We start from the raw sequence: 27,016 nt of genomic DNA on the forward strand, positions 1-27,016 counted from the left end.
TAGGACATTCCCACAAAGAGTTTTAGCTCTAGTCATGTTTGTTCTTTTGTGACTGGAGGAAACATGGCTAGCCCTTGCCCTTCAGATTTTCTGACTCCGCAGCCTCCAGCAAGTCCAAAATATGGTAGCCACGTTATTTCTACATTGCAGACTGAGAAATGACAGCACAGCGTCAATACACACCAAACATGTGCTAACAATCACACTCTGTACCAGTTTAAAGGCAGTAAGAATTACTCTGAGGTGAACTGCAGACTACTGTTCCTAAATGTTAGAAATACAAACAAGGGAAGATACTATCCTATTCACACATGTAATCTGCAACTGCACACACTCTCACTACTCCTCAGCACTGAGAAACAATCGCCCAGGAGCAACATAGAAGCTAATAAGTGACAGACAAAATACCAGAACCATCCACAGATACCAGATTTTGTAGAAAACCCAAAACCTGACCTAATGTCTAGTGACAGCAAAGTCACAACCTTCTGAATACACCGAGAATAAATTAATCCTTCAGAAGCTGCCCACACAATTCCTTTTCCTGTCTAGCACATCCAAAACTATCTACAGACGCAAATGGCAATTCCAACTACCCATCACATCCACACCCCCATCATCTGGCACAAACTACGAATACGGGCGTCTCTCTCAACATCAGAAGGCCTCATAAGAACTATAAAAGCATGTACCACACCAACATGCTTTCAAGCAGTCTTGACAGCTTCACATTTGCAACCTTTAAATTGTGCCATTGATCTCAAGGGGCTGATTTTGGCCCCTCTAATATCATCTATATAGTTTACCCTGTCTCAATAAACGCCAAGCATACGTCTTGCTTTTGAGGGACCTTCAATGCTTGATAATCTGTTATGGTCATTGGTCTGAGCTGCATTACGAATGTATGCACTTGTCTAGGCAATAGACGTGTGCTCGTGCACTTTCTAAGGAACACAGATTTAACTTGGAATTTCACCGAGTTTGAGCATATGCTGCAGATAGCAAAGTTCCAAAATAGTGAGCAGTGGTAGCCTTTGTTTCTGAGCTAAGCATTGAGCAGCACTACCAAACAAGGAGACATTAAATGTTAAGTGTATGCTTTTTAGAAAATGTGACTGCAGAAGGACAAACTGACAGCTGTGCCCTGCACAAATGCACCCCTTTATGACACTTCACGTGGCAATCGGTCTACCATGAATCTGCATCACCCTAATCAAGCAGGTTAAACTTGGGTATGACCTTTTCTACCAACATTAACTTGGTATATATGCCCTGTTTTTCTTCAACCTTGTATGATGCTCCTGTCCTTTTTCTGTTTCTTGTGCAGACTTCTAAACATTATAACCTGGGAGCTCAACAGAGACTGGACACAAGTATTAGGATCTCATACTGCCCGAGCTGCTTCCCCAACCGGCATCAATAGCTAACGGTTCCTCGAGTTCTCCTCTGGCAACTACTCTCCATTGGGAGCTTTTTGTCATGGATGTTTAAGGAAGAGAAGTTCACTAGCCTAGGGGTGCAAGGGGATGCTACTTTTCACACTCGCTGCAAACAATATTTAATTTGTTTAGAAAACGTATGCCTGTTTTTCTGCAACACACCTGCCATTCAGATCTTGGGCTGGAATCCTGCTGTCATAGCTTTCCATATGAACCTTTGTCATGAGATTTAGTGTTCTAAGTTGTGATGAGTCCTTTCTCTTGCAGTTCCCAGATGAGTATGCCTTATTAAGGGCGGTAATTGGGCAAGGAAATACCAAGCACCAGACCCGAGCTCCACATGAATGGGACCCCACATTAAATAAAAATTACAAACGTGGCCCAAAAGCCAGGAAGGGTCCTTGGCAAGTATCACTTAGTTGGGGATGCAAACTAGCACTGGCACTGCACTTATCAGTGATTTTTTTTGCAGCACTTGATACAAACAAAATCAGAAGATTCATTATATGTTTACTTAAATGGCTATTCAAAATCATTGGAGTACACCATAAATGCCATTCAATGGAAGCTACAGGCATTTGGAGGAGAACCTCCTTGTCAAACATCAGAGTTTAAGTGGTCAAAAGTTTCTTTTGAGAACAACAGTGTTGTAAGTCTACACCATGCCCTCTGTTTGCCCCACATTATGCTAGTGGAAGTAACGTATACAACTGAATCGCCTACTTGAGTATAGCTTAATATTTGAGGTTCCTGTTATCAAGAATGTATCATGGGGCCATGGTCTTAGCTCCTTTTCAGAGCAGATAGTGAGAAAGGAATGAATGTCCTTAGAAAGAGAGGAAGATAAACACTCCAGTCTTTGTTCCAGATTCCCCACTAACACCCCCTGCTATTCTCGTACAGGTCTACCCCTGCCTGAGCACCTTGCGAGTGGCTTTCATTGCTGCAACTTACCTCCAAACCCTTCTTGAGTATGTACCCAGCTCTAGGGTCTCAACTAGGGGTTGATTTTGTGATGAACCTTATGTCTAGTTTGATTTTGTGATTCACTGCACTGAAACCCAATTAAGGAGTTCTTTCCCAGCCAAAGTTACAATGACCAGTTGAGGCTCTACTAATAAAACTGTTAATCTGTCCTAAGAATCAATGTAAACAGCAAAATGTACACTGTATACAAACATCACACAACATACACCCGCTCAGTAATCAGATATCCTGGTCGACATGCTATCAGTTGATAGGGAAATTTAAACAATCCCAACCCCTACCTGGTTGAAACGCCTCAACCACATTCTTCTTCCTGTTTACCGTATCTCATAAGGGTGCTATACCGAATCCCACCACTTGCTAAATAAGAAAGCAGCCAGCACCATAAAAGCTTTGCATTTTGATGTGTCGCATAACATTACTTGAGACCCTGTGATGTGCACAGTCCTATTTATTCTCTTTACCAATAAATACAACACACATTACTCTAACTGCAAGTGTGTGCTTTTCTATTTAAAAACAGCAAAGTTTCAACGGTAAACATAAATAATCTAAACTATAATGAGAATCCAAAAGTAACCTTCCTCCCTGAATTAGTGTCTCCAAGTTTGATTAAGTTTTTGCGAAAACCCTTACAGAGCCAGGTGTCTGGGAAAATGTTTTCACACGTGTAGGGCCAAGCGTGTGTGATCTTGCAGGTCTAATAGCATGTTTGTTTTATCAGATTAAGACTGGATAAGTCAGCTAGCTCTCAGATCATTTTAGACAGGGAATCAACGGATCTAATGAACGTTTTGTAACAAAACAGTACCAAGGCAACAATGAAAGAGTTTGGTTGAAACATTAAAATAGAAAAAATGCATGAATCGCAAGAAGGCGGCAAAATATCAGGGATCTAATGATTTGCCAGAAAAAAATAAAATACTTTTTTAAAGACAGTATTAATTAATTAAAAGATAGCCATTTAAAAAGAAAACTTTTGATGTAGCTTGGTGCCCTGAAGTAATATTGCTTGGGCGTCTTGAAACAGATTTCCACCCTCTGAATAGTATTTGGGGCAGGCTCATTACTCATCTCGTTTTACAGCTAAGTAAACAATCTTTGAGGCTTTGGGCATAACAATCACCCCGCTCCGAGAACAAGTGGCTAGGTAAGATGTGGTGTGTTCTAGGAATGGAAAAACTCTCAAAAATAGAAAGCGGGGAAGAAAAGACTTTACTAAACAATGGAGTCGCCTTTCAAATTTCTTCAATACAGAGTATAAAACAACTCTCCAGCCCTAAATAGCTCAGAGCGTTAAAAATGTTGGACACTTCTAAGCAGGACGATTACTACTTCACAATTCGACCACCGAGAAAACACTCCCTCAAATCGAAAAATGCTGAGGAGTGAAACGGAGGCACTTAAGACACTGGTGGGAGCGTGAAAGATTCATCACATGGGAGTGGGCGAGGGGCCCTTAGAGGGGGGTGGAGGGGTGGGAAAGGGGAAAATATTGACGCGTTGTTTTTTGTTTAAATCCTACTATTTCTTTATGTCTAAACAGATGAATGCTAATAAAAATATATTTAAACTAAGAAGAAAACTTTTGTCGAATTATACAGAATTTCCAATTTCTATCTATTCAAACAATGCTTTTATTGTACTGTCCAGATGTCTCGGCTTTATGGAACTTCCGTAATTAAAAGAGGGTGGGTTTGAACCACCACCAGAGTACTATATCTGCCTTTCAAAAACTGCCTCCGCCCATAAAGAGCATTACAAAAATTTTTCTCAATGTAAATAGTGACATCTATTGCGAAGTAACAGGAGGCTGGCCATGTCTCCCACGAACTCGCTTCACCTAGCAAAACAATCATAAGCATTAACTGAATGCTAACACTTCTGTCCCTCATCCACCAGAAACAAATCTCTGTGCCACCCAAGCAGGACTCTCTTCCCAATTCAACCACAACATTTTACTTCATTGTAATGCTTATTTGAGAAACAAAGGTACAACGGAGGTGTCCACTTCTCCAACTCAACCAAGACCCATTCACTTCACAACCACAATAATGAAGCACACAAATGAAACAGAAAGCCAACCTAATCGCCTTTGTCCCTGTCCATAACAGAAACCTTTTTGCCAAAATAGGCAAAATATTTATGATGCAAAATTATGTTTTTTCGGAACACATTAGTTTTGTTTTACCTTTGTTATTACTAACTACTTGCTTTTCTACTATTTTAAATCAAAATGTACACATACTCCCATCACAGATGCCAATGTCTTCAACCGATGATCTTCGCACTTCAAAGATTTCTGCTAAACTCCATTGCTTAAAGTATTCAAATATATGTTTGCAAATATTTCATTTGCCAAACGTGTCTTAACCTGGGGTCTGACTTGGTTACCAGGAGGTTTCCTCTACCAGTATTCAGCTGACATTAGACAGAGGTACAACACTTTTTATAGGGCACAATACCGACTAATCTGTTATTCTGTGCACCAGCGGGTTTACTTTATCTCTACTCCTAGACTCCTCAAAGTGTCAGTGGTCGTGGAGTTAACTCATTTATGGGAATTAATATAAAACTTTTCCTTTCCACCGTGTTTTCCAGTTCTTGTTTACTGGAAGGTATTTTTCACGTACTCTATTGAGGACAAGCTTTTCTTCTATGGTTGGTACTCCATTTATATAGCCTAAGACCAAAATTGTTCCTTAAAGAAAGCTATAGCAAAGTTTAAGTAAGGTCACTTAGTTTGATTGTATACATTGTATTTCTCGGTTAACTAAAACTATAGCAAAAGCTACATTAAGTGAGGTGGCAAATGCATGTTGGGAAATGCAAATGCTACTTACCAGTATGCATCTGTTCTTGGCATGTAGGGCTGCTGACATTCATATCGGTGCATAGATCGCCGCCTAGTGTTGGGTCCGGATGATTGCACATTGTTGTCCTGGAAGAGTCTTCGAAGTATCACGAGATAGGTGGCTCCTCCCCTGGACTACAGTGCGCATGGGCATCGCCTCCATCCCCAGATTGTTTTTAGCCATTGGCAGAGATGGAGTGAAGAATGTGAGTGATGGCCATGCTATGAGCATATACATATATACTGAATGAAATACTGCAGCTGCTACAGGCGGCGGGGAGGAGGGTGGGCGATATGAATGTCAGCAGCCCTACATGCCAAGAACAGATGCATACTGGTAAGTAGCATTTGCAGTTCGAGGCATGTGGGCTGCTGAATTCATATCTGTGCATAGAATACATAGCAGTCCCTCCATTAACGGCGGCCGCCCGTGCCAGCTGCAGCAGTCTGAAAAAGTGTTTTTAGAACAGCCTGACCAACAGCTGCCTGCTGTTTGGAATGCACGTCTACGCAGTAGTGCTTAGTGAAAGTATGTGTGGTAGACCATGTGGCTGCTCTACAGATATCTTCTAAGGGAATGTTACCTAGGAAAGCCATAGAGGCCCCCAACTTCCTGGTGGAGTGGGCCCTTGGTGGGATAGTGAGAGTGCGCTTAGCTTTAGCGTAACAGATCTGAATGCATTTCACTATCCACCTAGCGATCCCAGCTTTGGAGATAGCGTTTCCCTTGTGGTGTGTGGCAAAAGCAACAAATAGCTGCTTGGTTTTGCGAAAATCTTTTGTCCTGTCTACATAGTACATCAAGGCCCTCTTAACATCAAGGGTGTGGAGCATGCGCTCCGCCAGCGTCTCTGGGTTTTGGAAAAACACCAGCAATTCAATTGTCTGGTTTATGTGGAATTGTGATACCACTTTGGGTAGGAATTTAGGGTTAGTGCGGAGCACCACCCTGTTAGCATGTACCTGGAAGAAAGGTTCTTGGATGGTGAGCGCCTGCAGCTCGCTAACCCTCCGCAGCGATGTAATCGCTACTAAGAACGCAACCTTCCAAGTTAGAAACTGAAGCTCACAAGAGTGCAGTGGCTCAAAGGGAGGACCCATCAGCCTTGTAAGAACTACATTGAGGTTCCATTCTGGAGCTGGTGGGGTCCTTGGTGGAATGACCCTTTTGAGTCCTTCCAGAAAGGCCTTGATAGCAGGGACCTTAAAGAGTGACAGATGTTGTCTATTCTGGAGGTATGCTGCCATAGCAGACAGGTGAATGCGGATGGAAGAGTACGCCAGGTTACATTGATACAAGTGGAACAGGTAACAAATGATGTTTTGAATGGAAGCATCTAGCGGGTCAATACCGTGGTTAACACAGTAGATGACAAACCTCTTCCATTTAGCCGCATAACAAGCTCTAGTAGTGGGCTTCCGAGCCTCCCGAATGATGTTCATGCAATCGGGAGGAAGATTGAGGTAGCCAAACTCTAGGACTTCAGGAGCCAGATCGCCAGGTTGAGCTGTTGCGGGTCTGGGTGCTGAATGTCGCCATGGCTCTGCGTCAGAAGGCTGGGAGTGAGATGAAGCCTTTGATGCGGTACCACGGAGAGTTCCAGAAACGTGGTGTACCATGGTTGGCGAGCCCACGTTGGAGCAACCAGGATGAGAGTCATCGAGTGCTGCCTGAGCTTGCGTGCCACCAGCGGTATCAGAGGTGCTGGGGGAAAAGCGTACGCAAATCTGCCTGACCAGTTCATCCACATCGCATTGCCCTGTGATTGCGGGTGTGGGAATCTGGCGGCGAAGCTTTGGCATTTTGCGTTCTCCTTTGTGGCGAACAGGTCTATCTCTGGATGACCCCACTTTTGGAAGTACGGTTGGAGTACTGATGGATGTATCTCCCACTCGTGCATTTGATGGCTGTGTCTGCTGAGCAGATCCGCCATCTGATTGTCCTTGCCCGGGAGATGCTCTGCCATGAGGAAGATGTTCCTCTGAATGGCCCACTTCCACATGCTCTGAGCCAGATGAGACAGCTGTGGAGAGTGTGTGCCTCCCTGCTTCTGGATGTAGTACATGGCTGTCATGTTGCCCGTCCGGATCAACACGACCTTGTTGCACAGATATACTTTGAACGCCTTTAAGGCCATGAAGACTGCCATCAGTTCCAACACATTGATGTGCATCTTCCTTTGCTGTAGTGTCCATAGTCCCTGCACCGTGTACTGGAGTACATGCGCTCCCCATCCCTGGAGAGAGGCGTCCGTCGTCAGGACAATCTGTGGCACAGGCTCCTGGAAAGGTCGGCCCTTGCAAAGGTTTTGTGGATTCCACCAATGCAGAGAGTTATACGCCCGACCGCTCACCAACACTAGGTCTGTCAGTTGCCCATGAGCCTGAGTCCACTGACGTGCAAGGCACTCCTGAAGCGGACGCATATGTAGTCTCGCGTGCGGGACGATGGAGATGCAGGAGGCCATCATGCCTATCAACTGCATGAACACCTTCGCTGGAAGCGAGGGCTGAGGTCTGAATCGTTGGATCAGAGTCTGGATGCTGGCGATTCTCACTGAATTTGGCTGCGCAGTGGCTGCCAGCGTGTCTATCGTCGCGCCCAGATACTGCCGTACATGGGCGGGCTGGAGATGAGATTTTGGATAGTTCAGCGAGAATCCCAGATCGTGCAGGAGATGAATAGTGCGTGACACGTGGTCTGCGCACTGCTGTTCTGTCCTTGCCTGAATGAGCCAGTCGTCCAGATAAGGATAGACGTGGACGTTTTGGCGTCGCAGATGCGCCGCCACAGTCGCCAGGCACTTTGTAAAGACTCTTGGCGCTGTGGTGACCCCGAACGGCAGAACCCTGAACTGGTAGTGCTGGTCTAGGATTGTGAATCTGAGATACTTCCTGTGGGAAGGATGCAGGGGGATATGAAAGTATGCATCCTTTAGGTCCAGTGTGGCCAGGAAGTCCCCCTGTTGAAGCAGAGGGAGAACCTGCTGCAACGTGAGCATATGGAAGTGCTCCGAGAGGATGTACCAGTTTAGGGGCCTGAGGTCCAGGATTGGCCTGAGGGATCCGTCCTTTTTGGGGATCAGGAAATACAGGGAGTAAACCCCTGTTCCCCGCTCCTGGAAAGGAACGAGCTCTATCGCCCCTTTTTGCAGCATGACCAGAACTTCTTGCTGCAACAAGGTCAAGTGCTCGCCTGACATAGGACGGCTCCTTGGGGGTATGTCCGGTGGAATGGAAGTAAGCTCTAGACAGTACCCGTACTGGATAAGAGACCTCACCCACCTGTCCGTGGTGATGGACTTCCACGCCGGCAGGAACTGCTGGAGTCTCCCCCCGACCGGTGTTGTATGGTCGGGGGGCAGTGACAAGACGTCACTGTTTGTTGGTGGTGGTGGACCTGGAGCTATTGTTTCCACGTCCCCTGCCCTTGATGTTATTGCCTCCGTAACCACCTCTACCTTTGTTGTTGTACGAGGTCTGGGTGTTATTCTTGTAATATTGTGTGGACTGCGATGCCTGACCCCTTGAGGTGCCCTTGGAAGTGGAGCGGCGAAAGGAACCACCCCGAAACTGCTGACTTTGCAAGGCCCCCATAGACTTGGCAGTTTCAGTATCTTTCTTCATTTTTTCCAGGGTCGCGTCCACCTCAGGGCCAAACAGGTGGTCTGGGTTAACTGTTTGATTAAGTATTGTAGTTTGGATGTCAGGTTTGAACCCTGAAATTCTAAGCCAGGCATGGCGTCTAAGCAACACACTGGTATTGATAGCCCTGGAGGCTGTTTCTGCCACATCTAGTGCACATTTGATGGATGCATTCGTAATGAGCTTTCCCTCCTGAATCAGCATCTCTCCTGCCTCCTTGTATTGGTCAGGCAAGTGTTGGAGTATGGCCTCTAAGGTGTCATAATGGGCCCTATCATAACGTGCAAGTAGGGCTTGTGTGTTAGATATTCTCCAGATATTAGCTGCCTGCGCAGCAATCCGTTTGCCTGAGGCCTCAAAGATCTTGGACTCTTTGTCTGGGGGAGGAGCGTCACCAGTAGTTTGGGAGTTCGCCCTCTTCCGAGCGTTGGAAACAACCAAAGAGTCCAATGGCAAGTGTCCCTTGATATATGTAGGGTCCGTGGGCGCTGCCTTATATTTCCTGTCGATGCGAGGGTTGACCACACGCGCCCGGGTGGGCTCCTTGAAGACCTCCGCTGCATGTTTAAGCACTCCTTTAAGCATCGGCAGTGTCTTGACCGACTTTTCAGCTACAGAAAAAGTGTCGAACAAGAAGTCCACATCCACGGGGTCCGAGTGCAGCTCGACGTCGTGGTTAGCCGCAGCTCTCTCGATCAGGGCGTTAAAGGCCGCCGAGTCCTCAGTCGGGGACGTCTTTGCCGCAAAAAGTTGCGCGTCCTGGCCCGACTGCGGGTCCTCTGGGTCGCCTTCGGCTGACCAAGGTTCGTGCTCCTCCTCCGGATCCGAGTACGCCGGATAGGTGTACTCGGCGTCTTCCTCGTCCGCGTCGCCTGTGGCGGAATGCGTTGGCGAGTGTCCTAGGACCTGTGGGGACACAGGGTCCACCGGTGCCGAAGAGTCCGCAGAGTCCCTTTTGTTTTTGAGAGGGATCTTAAAATGTTCCAACGCCGGCTCCGTCGTGATCTTCCTTTTGAGGAGAGACAGTTTCCCGGTGTTGGCGTCGATGATTACCTCACGACGTTCCTCTTCAGCAAGCGGTTGGAGCCGAAGCTTCGATACCACCAAGGCAGCTTTCGAGGGTCCGCCTTGCTTCGGCGCGAAGGCCTTCGGTGCCGACTTGGGAGGAAGGGTGAAACGGATAGGCGTTTGCTCCTTCGCAGGCTTAGGCGTGAGCTTAGGCGTCACAGTGCCCTGAGCGGGAACCACACTGACTTTCCGGATCCGTTGCAGGGATTCCGCTACCTTCTTCGTCAAGGCCGGAGAGGGCTCGACCGGCTCGAGCGACTTCTCGGCGTCGAGAGCCTGACCACCCGCAGGCACCTTCTTCGGGGCCGACGCCCCATGCTTATGTGCGTCGTCGCCCTGACGCTTCTTCGGAGCCGTCTTCGGGTCCACAACCCCTTTCGGAGCCGACGCAGCCGCGTCGGACGATTTCGCCTTCGGCACCGACCCCGAGGGCTTCGGGTCGGCCATCTTGGCGTGGCTCTTCGAGTCGGCCATTTTGGTCTTCTTGGAAGTTGACGCCTCCAGAACCTTCTGCACCAGCGCAACTTTCACTTTCGGTTTCGCATCCGAGGGTGTGTGACCAGGTGGCTTCACTTTCGTTTTCTTCAACGTAAGTGTTGTCTCACAAATGTCCGTGACCGGGCCCGGAGGCGGGGACGCAGGACTTATAATTAGATCTTGGGTAAGGCCCGAAGGCGATCCCTCGACCTGGGCCGTATGAAGGGGAATAACCCCTGAGTCTGGTTGGGGGTGCTCCTCCTCCGAGCTATCCCCCATAGAGGCAAAAGCCTGATCGTCGTCCCCTACCTCGTCGGTGACTTCGTCAAAGTTCTCCTCACCCGCGTCGTAGGTCTCACCCTCGGACGCGGGACTAGAGCCCGAACCTTGTCCGTCGTCTTCTTCCTCGACAGATTCCTGGAATATGTCGTCAGGTGGGGGCGCGGCAGTCGATAACCTAGCCTGGAGCCTATGGGCCCGACGATTCTTCAAAGTCTTCTTGCACCGGAATTTGGAACACGCCATGCAGCTGTCTTCGTGGTGATCCGGTGACAAGCATGTATTGCACACAGGGTGCACGTCGAGGTGTGAATATTTGGAGTTACACACCGGGCACTTCTTAAACGGAGTTCGCTCCATAGCAAATGTGTAGTGTAGGCCCGTCCGCGCCGAAAGCACGTGGAAGGGCAGCAAGAGATCGGAGCTGAGAGTCAGAAAAGAAACTCGTACGCAACTATACCGACGCCCAGCCTAGAGACCTTTTGGTCTCGATTAGAAGTTGAACAACTATCGGTCCCGACAGAGGGAACCGAAACACATCCGAACCCAATGGCGGAAAAAAACAATCTGGGGATGGAGGCGATGCCCATGCGCACTGTAGTCCAGGGGAGGAGCCACCTATCTCGTGATACTTCGAAGACTCTTCCAGGACAACAATGTGCAATCATCCGGACCCAACACTAGGCGGCGATCTATGCACAGATATGAATTCAGCAGCCCACATGCCTCTAAACTTGATATACCAATGGCCCAAGTGACACATTTGAGACACAGAGAAATTATGGTTATTGATTACATTTGGGTTACTGAAGCTATCAGTTAGGCCAGAAGTGTGAAAGGGGGGGATCTAAAAAGAAGGTTATTCGCACAAAGTACATGAAGGGTATGCGGTCATACCAGAAATTACATAGTCCTGCAATCTGACAGAAGGTGGTTGCATTGTACAGAGAATCAGGAAATGCTAAACCGACCAATGCTTAGTTGTAGGAAAGAATGGCTAAAAGTAAGGTCCTTTAGGTTGTTTTTGGGAGATGCACAGGTGGAGGCTTACTGACAACACTACAGTACAATTAAAAAAAAAAATCAAATTTGCTTGGACCAGCATATGGCGTTAGGGCTGCTTAGAAATTGCATTTCTCTCCTTTATGAAAGAAATACTATTCTGAGAAAAACACTGCAAGCTTCCTTACAAATGAGTGGTTCTCTAGAAAGAATTCTCTCAGCCTTCTTTTAGATAGCAGTAGAACAATGTTTCGGTTGGTGAGGGGCTCAGGCAAGCGGTAACATGCATGTAGTGTGCAGGTATATGTAAGGACTTATGAAATCAGGTGTATACAGTTATTCATATTGGCCAGCTACAGTACAGAAAGGCTCTCCATTATGGAAATGTTTTCTGTTTGGTCAGTGCTTGGTGACCCTCAACACTCACTGTAACGTCCTTTAGAGACTTATTGTTGGTGTAAGGTAGACCGGAAGATGGCAAAATGGAGTGGAGGTAAATACAATGCCCCCATCTATCTGAGGTATCAACTCTTCACTCAAATAGTAAACTAAAAACAGAATATTATGTTCCACAAGCCAGTTCATTCCTGTAGGGAAACATTTTGTTAATTTAGCAAATGTTTATTTTTTGTATTTACAGTTGCATGCTCTCAAAATTAAGTAAGGAAGACTCAAAAGTGAAATGAACCTCTTTCACATCTGTGAGCCCGGAGAGGGTCAGTGCAGAGGACAGCTGGGCTGGGTTCCTTATGCCGCCTTCATTACCTGCAACAGGAAGAAACAAAGATGACAGGATCCATCAGAATCGAACATTAGCACTATTCTAATTTGCTCAAAACTCATATAAAAAAATCACTTTAAGGCAACCCTTAGCTACTGTTGCTGGCCAGCACCTAAAGGCTACTGTAGCACATCTAGCCATGATAACGTATCACCTCGGCTGGGGAGGCGGTGCGCTTTGGGGTGCTGGTCATGCGGAGTGAGGGATGATGGACTGGTTCAGAATGAGTGTGTGGATGAATAACAGGGAAGAGGCACAGAGAGGCGCCAATGCTTTATGATGAAGAACAGCTGGCACATGCAGTACAGAAATGTGATGTAAAGGGGCCAGGTGAGAGCAGGGCAGCTAGCACGCTCGAGGTGGGGAAAGAACGTTGAGAAGGGCGATGTAGAACTTAAAACGTTAGGGCAAGACTGTTGTGGAGAGGGAAAAGAGACTGAATGAAAATCTAAAGCAGGACTAAAAAGGGTGTTTATAGTCTTACTGACCTCCTTCAAATGGCATTAGCTGCTGTACATTGCTCATGCCCTAATAACCACTGCAACTGCTTGTGACCACTAGCAATATTGCTTGGTCAGAATGAGTGCGCACACGCATACAAACTGTGTAAAACTGTAACAAACCAAAACACACAACTATGAGTGTTTCTTTTAAACAAAGCACAATAACAAAGACAAGTGGGCTGTTGGTGCCAAATTGCTTTGCAGGATCACAACAGACATTTAAAAGTATTGAAAACAATTTGGCACCCACAACAAATGCACATTTAAGGGTAGAGGTATTGTGTCCATATGTTTGCATTTTTGCCATTTACTCGATCAACATGTGTTTCAATGCTGAAAAGTTTTTCCAACTGTTTACCACTTTCGTCCCGGTCTATTTTTGTTGCCTTTTCAATCAATCATCAGCCTAACTTGTCAAACTTAAATAACCACTCAACACCCCATGCAAGAATATTTAATATGTTCTATTCCAAAAATCAGGCAATAGTGGGTTGGTGTTAACTGATGTATTTAGATATGTTATGGTGTTCTAACTCCTCTGTAGATGTCACCTAGTCTTGTGTGGGGGGAAGGAGGGACAACTTTTGACTTTATTTTTTTTCCACCACATGTTCATCTTACATTTCCTACTTGAACTTAGACTTTACTTTTCCCAGGACTGTTAGCAAAAAACACAAAAACGATTTACCAAACGACACAAAAGTAAATTAAACACTGGAGTGAATAAGAGAGAGATTCTACAATGTAAATAAAAGGACTGCATTTCCCTTTTCAACATAAGTAATGTCTGTACTTACCTTCTATTTGTTGTGTAATTGCAAAAATAGTCAAATGAAACTCCAGAGCCTTTCTTACCTCCTCCTCCTGGCGTGACAGACGGGGACACTGGTTCCCTGATATGGACTTGACCTCCGGGCTTTAGGATCCGTGCTATCTCTGCCAGTACATCCGAGGTGTGTACTGCAGCACTGCTCTTCACCAGGCCTGACAGGATCACATCAAAACTGGACGCCTTGTGTGCCGCTTGAGTGAGGAAAAAGAGATTGGTACCAATTAAGAAGAGGAAAATAAGAGGCAGGAAAAAGATGTATGTACTAAAGTGAAAAAAGCGGTAGGAACTGTTGAAGAGTGAAATGAAAGGGGAAAGCTTTACACACAAGAAAAATAAAGAGATGAAGCACAGGGACTAAAAGGTAAAAGCAGGGCAGGTGTAAAAATAGGAGCAAGGCACATAGAGGCAGGAAATGTATTTAAGGGACAAGGTGGACAAACCAGAAATGTATAACAACAGATGAGAAGTGGATAGTGATTCTTGGAAAAGAAGGTAAGGCAATTTATTTTATTTATTAAGAATTTTATAGAGCGCACGGCTACCTCCAGAGGGGGTGTCCCGGCGCTAAGACTACTTGTTTATCACAGAGGGGGTTGCTGAGTTCATGAAAAATCTACAGGTCTGCAGAAGCTTTGCAGGCTAGTGCTTAGAAAACAGCCATGTTTTCAGTTTACGACGGAAGACTTGTTCTGATTCAGAAAACCTGAGATCCAAGGGTAGACTGTTCCTAAGCTTAGCGGACACAACGGTAAAGGTTCTGCCACCAGTACGCGTGAGTCTGAAGCGAGGGACCGTCATCAGGCGTAGACTATTAGATCTCAGATGCCTTACTGAAGAAGCTATTTTAAGCCTTTTGCTCAGATAGCAGGGGCCAATGCCATTAATTGCCCTAAAGGCAAGGGTCAGAACCTTAAAGTCAATGCGACGGGCAATTGGAAGCCAATGAAGCTCCTCTCGGTAGGCTCTGACCGAGTTGCGAGGAGGGATGTTGCCAATCAGCCTTGCAGCCGCGTTTTGTATAATCTGAAGTCGATCAATGAGATATTGGGGGGCACCGGCATAGAGGCTGTTGGCATAGTCAAGGTGTGACGTGATGAGTCCCTGGACCACTGTTTTACGGGAAGACTGGGGGAGGTAGGGAAAAATCTTCCTGATCATGCGCAGTTTATTAAAGCAAGCCGCCGCTACTTTATTAACCTGGGTTTTTCCGGACAAGGTATTATCAAATATAAAGCCCAGGTTGCGGGCTGATTGCACTGGTACAGGAGGAGGGTCAAGAATGGTAGGCCACCAACGAGTTGAAGGGGGAGCAGTTTTCTGGCTGAAAAAGAGGACCTCTGTTTTTTCAGTGTTGAGGGCAAGATGGTTAGCAGCCATCCAAGTGCAAATGTTGCCAAGGCAGTTTCGAAAGTTGGAAAAGAGGGAGTCAGAATGGTCTCTAAATGAAAAAACAAGCTGAGTATCATCAGCATAAGAGACCACCCTGACTCCAAAAGACTCAACTACCTTGGCAAGGGGGGCCAGGTAAACATTAAACAACAAAGGGCTCAAGGCTGAGCCTTGGAGCACGCCACACAGGAGGGGTTTATCTTCGGATTGGTATGGATGCAACAGTACCCTTTGGGTCCGTCCGGATAAAAAGGATTTGAGCCATGCTAGGGCAGTGCCCTCAATCCCCAGCTGTTGTAGTCGGGATGTAAGAATGACATGGGAAACCGTGTCGAATGCAGCGGATAGGTCGAGGAGGACCAACATGGCCTCCTCACCCCTATCCACTGATTCCCTAATTGTCTCTGAGACTTCCAGCAACGCTGTCTCGGTGCTGTAACCGGTTCGAAACCCAGATTGAGAATCGTGAAGCAGTTTATTTGTTTCCAAGAACTGGGCCATTTGTTTCTGAACAACTTTCTCCAATATCTTAGCTGGCTTGGGCAGAAGCGAGATGGGTCGGTAACTGCAGAACTGGGAAGGATCAGCGTTGGGTTTTTTAAGAATAGGAAGCAGCCTAGCTTGTTTCCAAGCTGAAGGAAAATGACCCTGGATCAGGGAGGCGTTCCAAATGGAAAGAAGGGGATTAATTAAAACTGGGGCAAGATTGCCCATTACTTTAGCAGGAACAGGGTCTATAGGTGAGCCAGACTTGACTTGCTGAAGGCAATGCAAGGAGAAAAAAGATTATTATTGAAAAGGTCACTACGCCAATCTCAAAACCAGTGCTTAAATTGAGCCAGTGGTTTCCAGTGATCGGCTCCAGCCCTTAATTGTCAACACCAGCACTTATGACAGTCTGCCACATGGTGGCACTGTTTGTCTAAATTAAAGATGAACACAGCAACAGCTGTCCATTAAAAGTGACCAACACTTGCCGTCTAAACCTTTCTTAAAGCGTTGGGGGACCTTGAACAATCTGAACTGTTTCACTTACAGGGTGTGATGTTTAGAAGTTGTCTTGGTTCTGTCATTGGCGGCGCTGACAGGGACAGGGGCTGACGAAGGCATTGACATTTAATGTTTTACAAATTAAGCACTGTTCAAAACTAGCCCAAGTTATCTAGGCAGCCTAAAATACCGTCTGTTATCTGGCCATAATGGAATACGTGTAGCATGTCCTGGGACATGAACACCATAATTCTCAATATTCAAATCATGGGGAAGTCACATGCAGCTCCTTGACACGTGCCCTAACATTACACATGTATTCTCTTCCTAGCAATATCTGCAGTCGAAAGTGAGGTTTTTATGAACAGTAGTATACTTCAAACTAAATTGTTTTCTATGAGCATAAGGTGTACTTAGACTGAAGCATAGAAAACAGCGATGGATAAAGTGCCTGGCTGATGAGCCCTAACTAGGTAGTTAGGTCTGGACTGTTCCCATGAGAGCAGGATCAAGACTGAGTTGCATATAGCTGGGTACAAACTCAGATGGCACAGTGTGCAAAATAACTATGGACTGGGATGCAGCCAGAGTAATTATCAGTGGCTGAGATTAATTCCAGCATTTCACTTTTTTGTATACTTTAAAGGTGAACTGAGGGCATGGATTACAGCTTGTGAGAAACTGTTAGCACCCAGGAAGAGAGAGAGAGAAGGAGGAAAGAACTGGAGCAACTCTTTCTTAAATCTAGTGCTACAGGCAAGTAATATTTCCTTCTCTGGCCACTTTCCGAACCACAAGGATAATCACAAGGGTTACGAGTCTTACATCTTCACACTGCTGTTCTTTCAGTGGCCCTCTTGCTCCATGTGCACCCAGTCCCTTTTGGAGCATTTGAATGTTTCAGATCACTGTTATTACTTATGTAAAAAGAAAGGATAGCAGAAAAGAGATAGCAGCCTTTCTATTCTTTCAAAACGAAACTGCGATACATTGTTTGCTCTGGTTACCTACAATGGAGTGAGGCGGCAGGCCACATGCATTACAGCAGGAGTAATCCCATGCTTTAAACGGTTTTCATAGTTAACGATGTTGGGAAGGAAAATTCCAAAACCCAGAATATTTAATAAATAAATTGGTCACTTTTCAGATGCTTAACCTCTATTTTGGGATGCCCAAGCTTAGGTGTAAATTATGACAAGAAGCTTCACAAAAACCTGAGACCAAGTCCCATAGATATATTTTTCATGATTCGCTGACCAAGGTGACAATGACATGGCGAGGCAGAACAGGGGATTAAAGGACGATATACTTTTGGAAATTATCCTTACTTATCAATACCTGCCTACTATAGAATTGGGCCTTGCCTAGAATCATATAATAGCAAAGAGCTGGAATTGCAAGTGTGCACTTGTGTCAGTGCAAGACAGAAAATCAAGTGGCCCCTTCAAAAGTGTGTTGACCAAATGCAAAATCTTTAGACCTATGAAAATGCTGGTGTACATTATTTGCTTATTCTCTAGAAAACTGGTTCTTAACCTCTTGATTTCTGCGGATCCCCACTTAATCATAACTGGAATCCGGCAATCCCCACTGATTCAATGTTGGTATTATGGGCTCCCATACTCAGTAGTTTTGGGAATTGGTGGGCCCTGGCCTAAGAAATATTCATAATTTGAACTGCAAAACAATATACAAAAATATGCAAACAACTATTAATCAAACAAATACACAAATGATGAAATATCTTATTAGATTCACTAATATATAAAATTTAAAACATCTAAATTGTAATCTAAATGAGAAGGTTGAAGCTCTACTAAATTCAGTTAAGAACACTCATTGTCTATACTACATTCTGTTTGATGCACTTGCATTGTGCCAATTAATCAGTCTGAAGAGAATTCAATTATTAGCCTCCAATTTCAAATTCTATGTGAGGACAGGAGACGAGGATTATGCTGTACTTTATTCTTTATTTTCCCCAGCAGCCAAACAGAACATTAATCCTAACTAGATTTCCCATCAAACAAGGGCAGCTCCTCCACTAGGGCAGAGGAGAGCCCCCCCCACTGCTTTCTCGCAGTGCGGGAAAGCCAAAACATAAAATGGTAATAACTTGTAGTTATTACCATTTTATGTTTGCTTTACATTGTGGGTGGGTGGGGCTGGTCTGCTCTTTGAGCAGAGCAAAACCAAACGGCATGATGGACGGAGTGTTGAACATTGCAAGCACTCACCCCCAGTCAACTGATCTGGGTTTAATTTATCAGCATTCTTGAGCAGGGCAGGGGAGGAGTTCTTTCCCTACTCCCGAGGGCGCCAAGGTTGTTTCCCCTCTCGGGCAGGCCAAGCTAGTCATGTGCACTCTGCCCTTGTAAAGGTAGGTTTAAAAAAAAAAAAATAGTTTTGTGCCCCCCCCCCTTCCCGCGCGACAACCCACCCACCCACCCATACCCCCCAACCCCGCCCCGCCCCGTCCCACCCGCGAGTCACGCCGGCAGCTACCGCCATCAAACATAGGAAAAAAGAACATGCCTCCAGCCAATAAAAGTTCAGTGCAGTACACAAAGTCCTGTATCACTGTTCATTCCCCCTCTTGCTTAGCTACTCCAGCAGCCATAAGATAAGAGCTTCTGTATCTCTCTTGAGGGACTGTTATTTTGTTTTTAGATCTCGCCTAGGCAGTGCTATGTCTCTGAGACGTGCAGTATCTAGCATATGGATTGAAAAAACATCCATCTTTTTCATTGGTTCTGGTTGATGTCTTAGAAATACTGACTTTTCATTGGTGAATACACTTAGTAGTCCCTATTTTTGGAATTTTGTATCCTCGCATAAGGACTGCTCCTCTTACATGTGTTCTTACAATTCATGTCACTTATTCTTAGAGAACTCTTTTTAGTTGTCCTGCCTCTTTGCTTGTTAACTTTTGTTTACTTATGCAATGAAACTTCGTTCCATCACTTTATCTCCGTGCCTTCCCCTCATCCCTCCCACAACACTGCTTCTGTTGCTTCATGTCCCTTAATCAACCTGTGCCTCCCCTCAACCCTCACTGGTCGAAGGCCCCCACCACCTCTCTGAGGCCACTGCTGTTACACGTTTTTTTGTTACTTTACAAACGCTTTTATTTAGATATAGCGCACCTAGGAATGGGCTCGCGGAATCAGCCCATCATCACAGGATGTTGAGCCTGACAGCAGACTCGAACAAAGATCCCTAGCTTACCAGTCGGGAGCCCTCACCACTGCACCATATCCTTTGCCTAGCCATGTCACAGGGTGCAGTAGTATATTTGGCCTAAGGGGGTCCAAAGGGACACCTAGTAACAGCCTGTGGTAGTGCACCCTCACAACACAGATTGTTTCAGTAGTTCTGAGAGAGTTTCCATAAGACATTCGTTGAGGGTGATTCATCTGTTTTGTCTTTTTGTTTCTCATAAGGGCTCCTGTAACAAGACTCAACTTTCTCATGCTGGATAGCCGAGGGGACCACATATTTGCAGGCTTGGGTAAGCCTTCTTCGGAAGGGTCGATGGTTAGATGTAGACGTGTCAAAGCTTTTTCCACTCACTGTAACATCGACACCCTCTGCTCCCACCCCCCTCCGTCAAAGCCTCTAGGCACACCTCCTTAGCTGCCCTTGCCGCGTCACTCCAACCCCACTGCCCATTGCCTCACTCCTAGCTCTTGGTTCTCCGCTAGCACATTCTCCTGGCAGTTCTTGCTCACACATTCTTCTATTCACGTACCCTATTTCCTCGTTCATCTGTATTTCTCCTCTCAGCGCCATCTTTCTCTTCTCACTCAATTGTCCCTTGCTCTCATCCTATCTCTGCCATTACCTGTTCTTTATGCTTCTCCTCCTCTACAACTGTATCTCCCCATCTTCTTCTCGTTACCCCACTCCTTCTCCTCCTCCCACCCATCTTTCTCGATCTCCTCTCGTTTGGCCCCTTTTTTATGCATTGCGTCTTATTTCCCCCCGTCTCTTCTCCAGCTCCTCATTCCTTCTCTCCTTCCTTCTCGTCTAATAATTATTTCTCGCACTCAGGATCTTCTCGTTTCCCCCACCCCTCCTCATTCTCTCAAGCCCCCTTTCCGCTCTTTATTTCTCCTTGATTCCACGCTCCCCTTCTCTCTCCAATTGTTCTCTATGTCCCTCCCCCTTCTCCAATTATCATATTTTTCTTTCTCCTCCTCTACTTCCTGCCTTTCCCAGTCTTTTCCCTATACCTCCTCTCCTCCTTAATTTCTCCACTGTTTCCTTTTCCTGATCTTTCTCTCCAGTGGTCTGTCCTCTTCCTTCTTCCCAGTCTCATTTTCTTGCTTGTGCTGGTCAGCGCCACCAGACTGCTTTGAAGAGCACATTTGGTGCCCTCCTCGTATACTCCAGTTTGAACCAGTTCAGGGAGCCCTTTGCTCCTACTCTGTCGCAAAACTGGACAAAGGACATGGGAGTATCCTCCTGTCTGTTCAGCCCCTCCTCTGGGAGGGACCCCTGAGTCAACCTAACCGCCTTCCTAGGGTTTTAAGAGCTTACTCGTGGTTGGGTCCTCAGATTCGTTGTGGGACAAGACTCAAGCCTGAAACCACATCACTCTTTAACCGTCTGGACACTTGGTCTATGCTGGACTTCGCCTGGAACCGAGCCTGCATCACAGAAGCCTCCTGCTCCTCCTTGTCTCGCTGTTCTGCAAGTCTTCTTCGTTTGTGTCTGTGCTTCTTCCAGGATCTTCAAAAGACATTTGGGCATCAGGGACACCCGGAGTAATCTCCCTTGGAGTGAACAAGTCACGCCCCTGCATCTGCAGGCACTACAACAAAGCTGACCAGTCTGCTGCTCCTGACGTCCCACGGCCTACAAAAATGCTCAGCAACATAGGTAGTGGTTCTGCAACTCCCTCAAGTCCTGACCTGTCCTCGCTGCCATTTTGAGGCCAGTTTCCCTCCTGGGGCCAAACCCCAGTGCACAGCGTCGGCTTGCCGTTGCCATGGCTTTTTGGCTCTGCACTTCAGAGATCTTCAGGGTACAAAAAGCTCCAGACTCCAGCATCTCTTCCTGCCAAGCACTGCATCCTCTACACCGTGGGCCTTTCTTCTTGGCGAGCTGCTTGAGGTCCTCTTGCGACTCCTATGCCTTCGGCCTGTGAATCCTATCGATGGTCTTCTGCTCCAGTGGGCTTCCCACCTTGCTCATGCTCTGACTCTCCTGCTTGTGGTGAGTCCCTTGGATCTTGCTGGTCCCAACGTGGATGCTTCTTTGCTCTCCACGCCAGTTGCTGCTGCCAAGGCTTGTTGATTCTCCCGCCGGACACCCACCCCCTGGTTCTCAACTTCAGACGTGGGACAGCTAGTGCACAGCTACTAGTCTTCCTCTGCGTCGCCTGGTCCTCACAGCTGCAACGAAAAGGTCACCGTCAACACTTATGAATCGTCCGTCATCGGTGGGCATTGCTCTTCTGTGCCTCCTGGTCACCTCCAAGTGGCATAGACACTGTCACCTCTGCTTACAGGTTCTTTTTTTTTTATTGCACAAACTCAAATCACACAGCTTCAGGCCTACAACCTCACGGGCCGGCCGAGACATATGCATACCAGACAGGTCTTACTCTCTGTGCTACACAGCCCTTTAGCCGACAACCCGGGGGTCCAGCGGCGTTTTCCAAGTGGCAGTTATTCAATATCCAGAAGTGTTTCCCCTGTCGTGTCAGATGCGTTCCACATGTGCGTTTTATAGCTTTTTCACCCTCTGTGCTTCCCGCTCTTGTCTTTCGCCATATCTTACCAGTCTAGCAGCTAGCCCTGTATTCTGCTTACAGGTTCTTCACTTCAAGAATCCACCTTTGGATTCCACTGGACTCTTAGTGTCTTCTCTAGTGGCATCTTTTCTCAAGTCCTCCACGGGTGGGGTGACTCTCCAGCCTTGTGTATTCCACTGGGTTTCTTCAGGGTCCATTGGGAAGGCTCCTTTTCCAAAACTGCAACAGCGACTTTCCCATTGACTTCTATTGTACACATGACTGGGTTTCCACTGTGCACACAGCCTCAGTGGATTCCTAGGTACTTACCTTGGGTGGCTGCTTGTGACCTCAGCTCCTCTGAGTCTCCTGGTTTGAGTCCCGATTTCAGATGCAGTTCGCATTCCACTTTCTTAATATATACTTTGGTCTCCCCCTGGAGACCACTGTATTTTGTGCTGCTTACCTTATTGCAATTGAAGTATTATTGTGTATTTGTGTACCAATGTGTTAGTGAATGTTGTATAGTGAATAGACTTATCTTTACATATACACTGTGTAGTTATTTTTCATTTAACCTACACTGCATGTTAACCTGGTAAAACAAGCTGCTTAACACTGCTTCAAGATAAGTCTGAGGCTTCATTCTACAGCTACCACTTTGAGAGCTTGCAAAAGGTTATCAATGACCACTAAAATCACCATAAGGTTTGCCTGGGTTAGTGCAAGGTGCTTCACTTGAGTAAGTGTGCACCAAATCATAAGCCAGACTCTTACAGATGCGCTGTGAAATAAATACCCAAAACAAACATATGTTTTAAACAGTGAGCCGTACATGTCTTTATGCTCTTCAGCATCCATTTTGTGCGAGTTAGAGGCGGGGGTGGGGATAGGTGAGAAGGGGTTGTTTTTCTACCTTTTTTCGCAGCAATACATATTTATGATGACAGATTACGTAAGAAAACTAATGTACTGTTAGCACACTACATTGTGAAATATATTTCAGCATTAAAAGCTTGCCAATTTCGGCAATTTTATAATTACTTTTTATTTATACGTGCTTGTACAGAACAAAGGGGAAGCGGTATAAAATGAAAGCAGTGGTGATAAGCTTCTTCCAGCCAGGCGAGGCAGCTGAAATAACTTAACCAAGTCTGACACAAAAAAACTGAAATCCCAAAAAAGCCTTCAGAACTACAAAGCACTTTCTTCTTTCATCACTTTTTTCCCCTTACCTCCTTACTCTAGGACTCTTTTTCTTTACCTCTTTTGATATTTTTCTATCCTTTCTATTCTTTTTGTGCTCTTTATTATGTTTCTCTATCATTTCTTTCTTCTTCATTCAACAGCTTTTTAGACTTTATTTAGTCCTTTTGTTTTTTACTTTATTTTCCCCTTCCTTGTTTTCTTCTTTCCTTCCTTCCTTTAAGTCATCATTGAGAGGCTGGGCCCAGTCCCGGTTAGTAAAGGACAGAAAAAGAACGTAAAATATCATCACTTTTCGAGTGTGTTCAAAATCAGGAAAAAGACAGCTGCAAACACTACTGCACAGTAATGAAACACAGGACAGCAGGTATAAAAAGAATTCAGTTTATAGCACATACCAAAAAAACGCTCATTTATATATTGTTTTTGAAAGGAAAAGGGATTTTTGTAATTGTATGTCAAAAGAGATCCTTATAATAAAAACAAAGTATAACAAAATCAACATGCAACGCATGGTTGGGGGTGTAAGATCCATGCTGATCCCCTTCATGCACAAGGTTTAGTGCACAGATTATGGAATGGCATAAAGCAAAAATGGCAACTTAAGAAAAGCTGTATTTTGGCGCACTTCCCAAGCGTTGCTTCTATTAATTTAATTCTATTAAGGGTGCAGTACCTTATGTGGCGAATAGAGGTCCCTTACAACTCCACAGGGACACCTAGTAACAGCCTGTGGTACTGCACCTTTTCCTTGCTTCGTGGAATATCTTTTATTACTTATGCTACTGCTGAGATAGTCAGTTTTTGAAGTTTCTGTGCCCGGGGCTGTAAATCTTTTTATCATGCTATTCTCGTAACGCCCCCTGCTGTGGTTTGCCCCTATTGCCTTTTAAAGTGTCTTAAATCTGCGCTGGTCTCCCAGCCACCTCTACGTCCCTCAAATATGCAGGATCACCTGGATTATGAAGGGAAAAAGGAAAGACCCCTAGATTTAAATTGGGGAGACGATTTATTTGTGGCTGTGGATGCCTCTATATACAAAGAAGTAGCGTCCATCATGGCCACTATTGAGAAGAAATTGGTTGTTCGGCAGTGCCAATGTAGAAACACAATTTTTTCATGAGCGATACTACGCAACCTACTCCCAGTTTCCCAACTCAAACTAAATCAGGGGAAATTACCCCTCGCAAGGCTACTGCTAAGCAAAAACATGCAGGGGGGCGGATTTAAAAGCATTTGAGAAACCCAGAAATACTTCTCTCCCAAATCCATGGCTCTCCCTCCATGGGATTCTTCTGCATTTCTTTCAGGTTTGGAATTGCCTTGCCCATCTAACCCAGATTTGCCTCAGGGGGATGTTTCAACAGTAGATTTAGATGGAGATTCTGGACATAATAGCCTATGGTGCCACTCTACCTGCCTGATCATCTCAACGGTGGGGAATGATTCTACACATACTCATATCTCCATTTCATGCTTGACCCAGATGACATCCTTCACCCCTGTTGTTCAGATTGGGCCCCCGGTGAGAAAGTATGTGGCAGGGCAGCTCCGTAAGCCTCTGGAAAAAGAAGCATGCAATTGGCTCAGGGTGGAATGCCTCCATCTGTTTCTGGACAGTAAAGTGGCATGTACACCTGAGATTGATGCATACATGGCTATTTTCCTGGAGAAATATATTCCAAATCCTAAAGCAAGCATTGATCGCTGTGGGCATTTATACCAGGATAAGTTACTTGACTTTGAGGGTCCCTTAACAAAAGTTCATGATATGGCAGAAGATGGAAAACAGGCTTGGTTCTCTAATTCCTCCTGACATCCTCCATGGCTGGGCCCAAAGGGTTATTTTCGTTTTGGGCAATGCGGATTATGCCATTTCTAGAGAGCAACAATGCTCACTCTTGGTGGACCCAAAGCTAGGGGATCTCTCCACCTATGAGGCTGGGCTGGTGGTCCTAGGTAGAGTATTTGGAGATCCTTTCAGTAAGGGCATATGGATGCTTGTGGCCACATTCACTTACTTGGACAAAGCTCAGGCATCCATGCAAAGATTATTTACCACAAAGGTTTTCAGAGGCGGGTCGTGGTAGAGGGAGCTTGTACAGCCATTTTCCCCACTAATCCCCTTCTAGAGGTCAAGGTTCAAAGAAAGGGCACTGTGAGAAAGTGCCATCTTTCTTGCATTGGTATGCCCCCACTTTTTGCTGAACTGCTGATATGCTTGGACTGAGTGTGCCCTGGGCTCCTGCCAACCAGGTGCTCAGGGCCTGTGTTCCTTCCCTAAAATTGTGTTGAAACTAAACCCCAATTGGCATCTCTGGCCACCTATCAGCCCCTAGTAAATGGTACCGTAGGTACCCAGGGCATGGTGACCAGAGAAGACCCCTAAGGGCTGCAGCACTTATTGTGCCACCCTTTTGGGCCCTGTACCCTGACACCCACACCCTGCCTTTGCAGACTGAGTGTCTAAGTACAGAACTAAACAAAGAGTCGACATGGCACATCCCTGTGTGCCATGCCCACGAGACCCACTGCCCTGGCATACCTCAGTCACCCCACTACCTGGGTGTCCTCTGCCAGTGGTGTGGGCACAGGTGCATGAGCCCTGTGCCCCTACAGTACCCAGGGCCATTCCTGGGCACTGTAAGTGCAGTGATGCCATTAAGAGTATATGGTGCTGGGAGGTTGTCATTACGAACTCCCCAGCACCATAATGGCTCCACTGAAGACTGACAAGTTTGATAACAAACTTCTCAGCACATTAAACCCACACGGATGCCAGTGTGGGATTTAATTTAAAATGCACCAGAGGACATCTTAGAGATGCCCCCTGAAATCCTAACCTACAATCCACGTCTGGTCTGAGAGTCTGCCACACAGCAGACATGTTGCTGGACCCCTGGGTGGAGAGCCCCCGCTCTCCTGTGCCTGCAACAATGCACATCCTGGGCGAGGTGCTAGGTCTCCTCCCCCAGTATGGGCAGGGGGAAGCTTCAAAGGCCTGCCGCCCTTGTGAGCTTCTCCAGACCACTTGCTGTACTCCGCAACTGGCCCCCACCAGTTCTGACCCCCACTTTGGCAGGAAGACTGGCGGGAAACCCTACATCAGGAAGGGGGGTGTGCCAGCCTGTGCCAACCTCACCCCTCAGGTGGGAGAGGCGAGGTGAAGCATGACCCCGGGCTCCGGCCATCTTGAAAATGGGCAGCCCTGCCCAATCACCGTTAGGCTCCTGCCCCCCTCCCACAGGAGAGGAGCAGGCTAGGGGGTGTACCCACCCCAGGACAGGGACCTATTGGTCCCTGCCTTTGCCCTACCTGTAACGCCCCTAAATTCAGTATTTAGGGGCACCCTGAACCTTCCTTCCTCAGATCCCGATAAGAAAAGAAGAAAGAAGAAGAAGACCCACCATGCAGCTCCTAACAACAGGATGACACCAACTGACTTGGCCCCAGCCCTACCGGCCTGTCGATCCTGGAACCTGCTCCTGCTTCATCCCGGCGACTCCTGTGGACAGCAACCTTGGACAACCCGGAGGACCTGCCTGCCTTGATCCTCTAACGGACTGAGACTCCCCTGAGCAGAGGCTCTGCTCCAACAATACCCCTGGTGCCAGCCAGGAACCGCGAATCCAGCCCACTCTGCACCCGCCAAGCCCGGCCCATGCCCAAGTGATCCAAGACCACGAGGACGTCCCCCCGGCGACTGGCACCCGAAGTTCAGTGCCCAAAGACCCTGCAGCCTCAGAACCAGGGACCCCCCCAACCGCGACCAGCTAAGGGTAAGCTTTCCCGACGCCAAAAGACACCCCTGCACCCATCGCCCC

The 27,016-nt window shown here is 46.5% G+C and overlaps 1 protein-coding gene across 2 annotated transcripts in view; it reads right to left on the reverse strand.

The window, feature by feature from the left end:
* The window catches only part of CIAPIN1 (cytokine induced apoptosis inhibitor 1), a 162,194-nt gene that overhangs the window by 65,195 nt on the left and 69,983 nt on the right, over positions 1-27,016 (reverse strand). For both annotated transcript variants that reach the window (XM_086947782.1, XM_086947783.1), the window contains exons 3-4: positions 13,891-14,058; positions 12,440-12,516 (exon numbers count right to left, since the gene is read on the reverse strand). In XM_086947782.1, the coding sequence (XP_086803908.1) occupies positions 12,440-12,516; positions 13,891-14,058 (245 nt within the window). The remainder of the gene's footprint in view (positions 1-12,439; positions 12,517-13,890; positions 14,059-27,016) is intronic.

The sequence above is a fragment of the Lissotriton vulgaris genome, chromosome 12, assembly GCF_964263255.1.
Source record: "Lissotriton vulgaris chromosome 12, aLisVul1.2, whole genome shotgun sequence".
NCBI classification, from domain to species: domain Eukaryota; kingdom Metazoa; phylum Chordata; class Amphibia; order Caudata; family Salamandridae; genus Lissotriton; species Lissotriton vulgaris.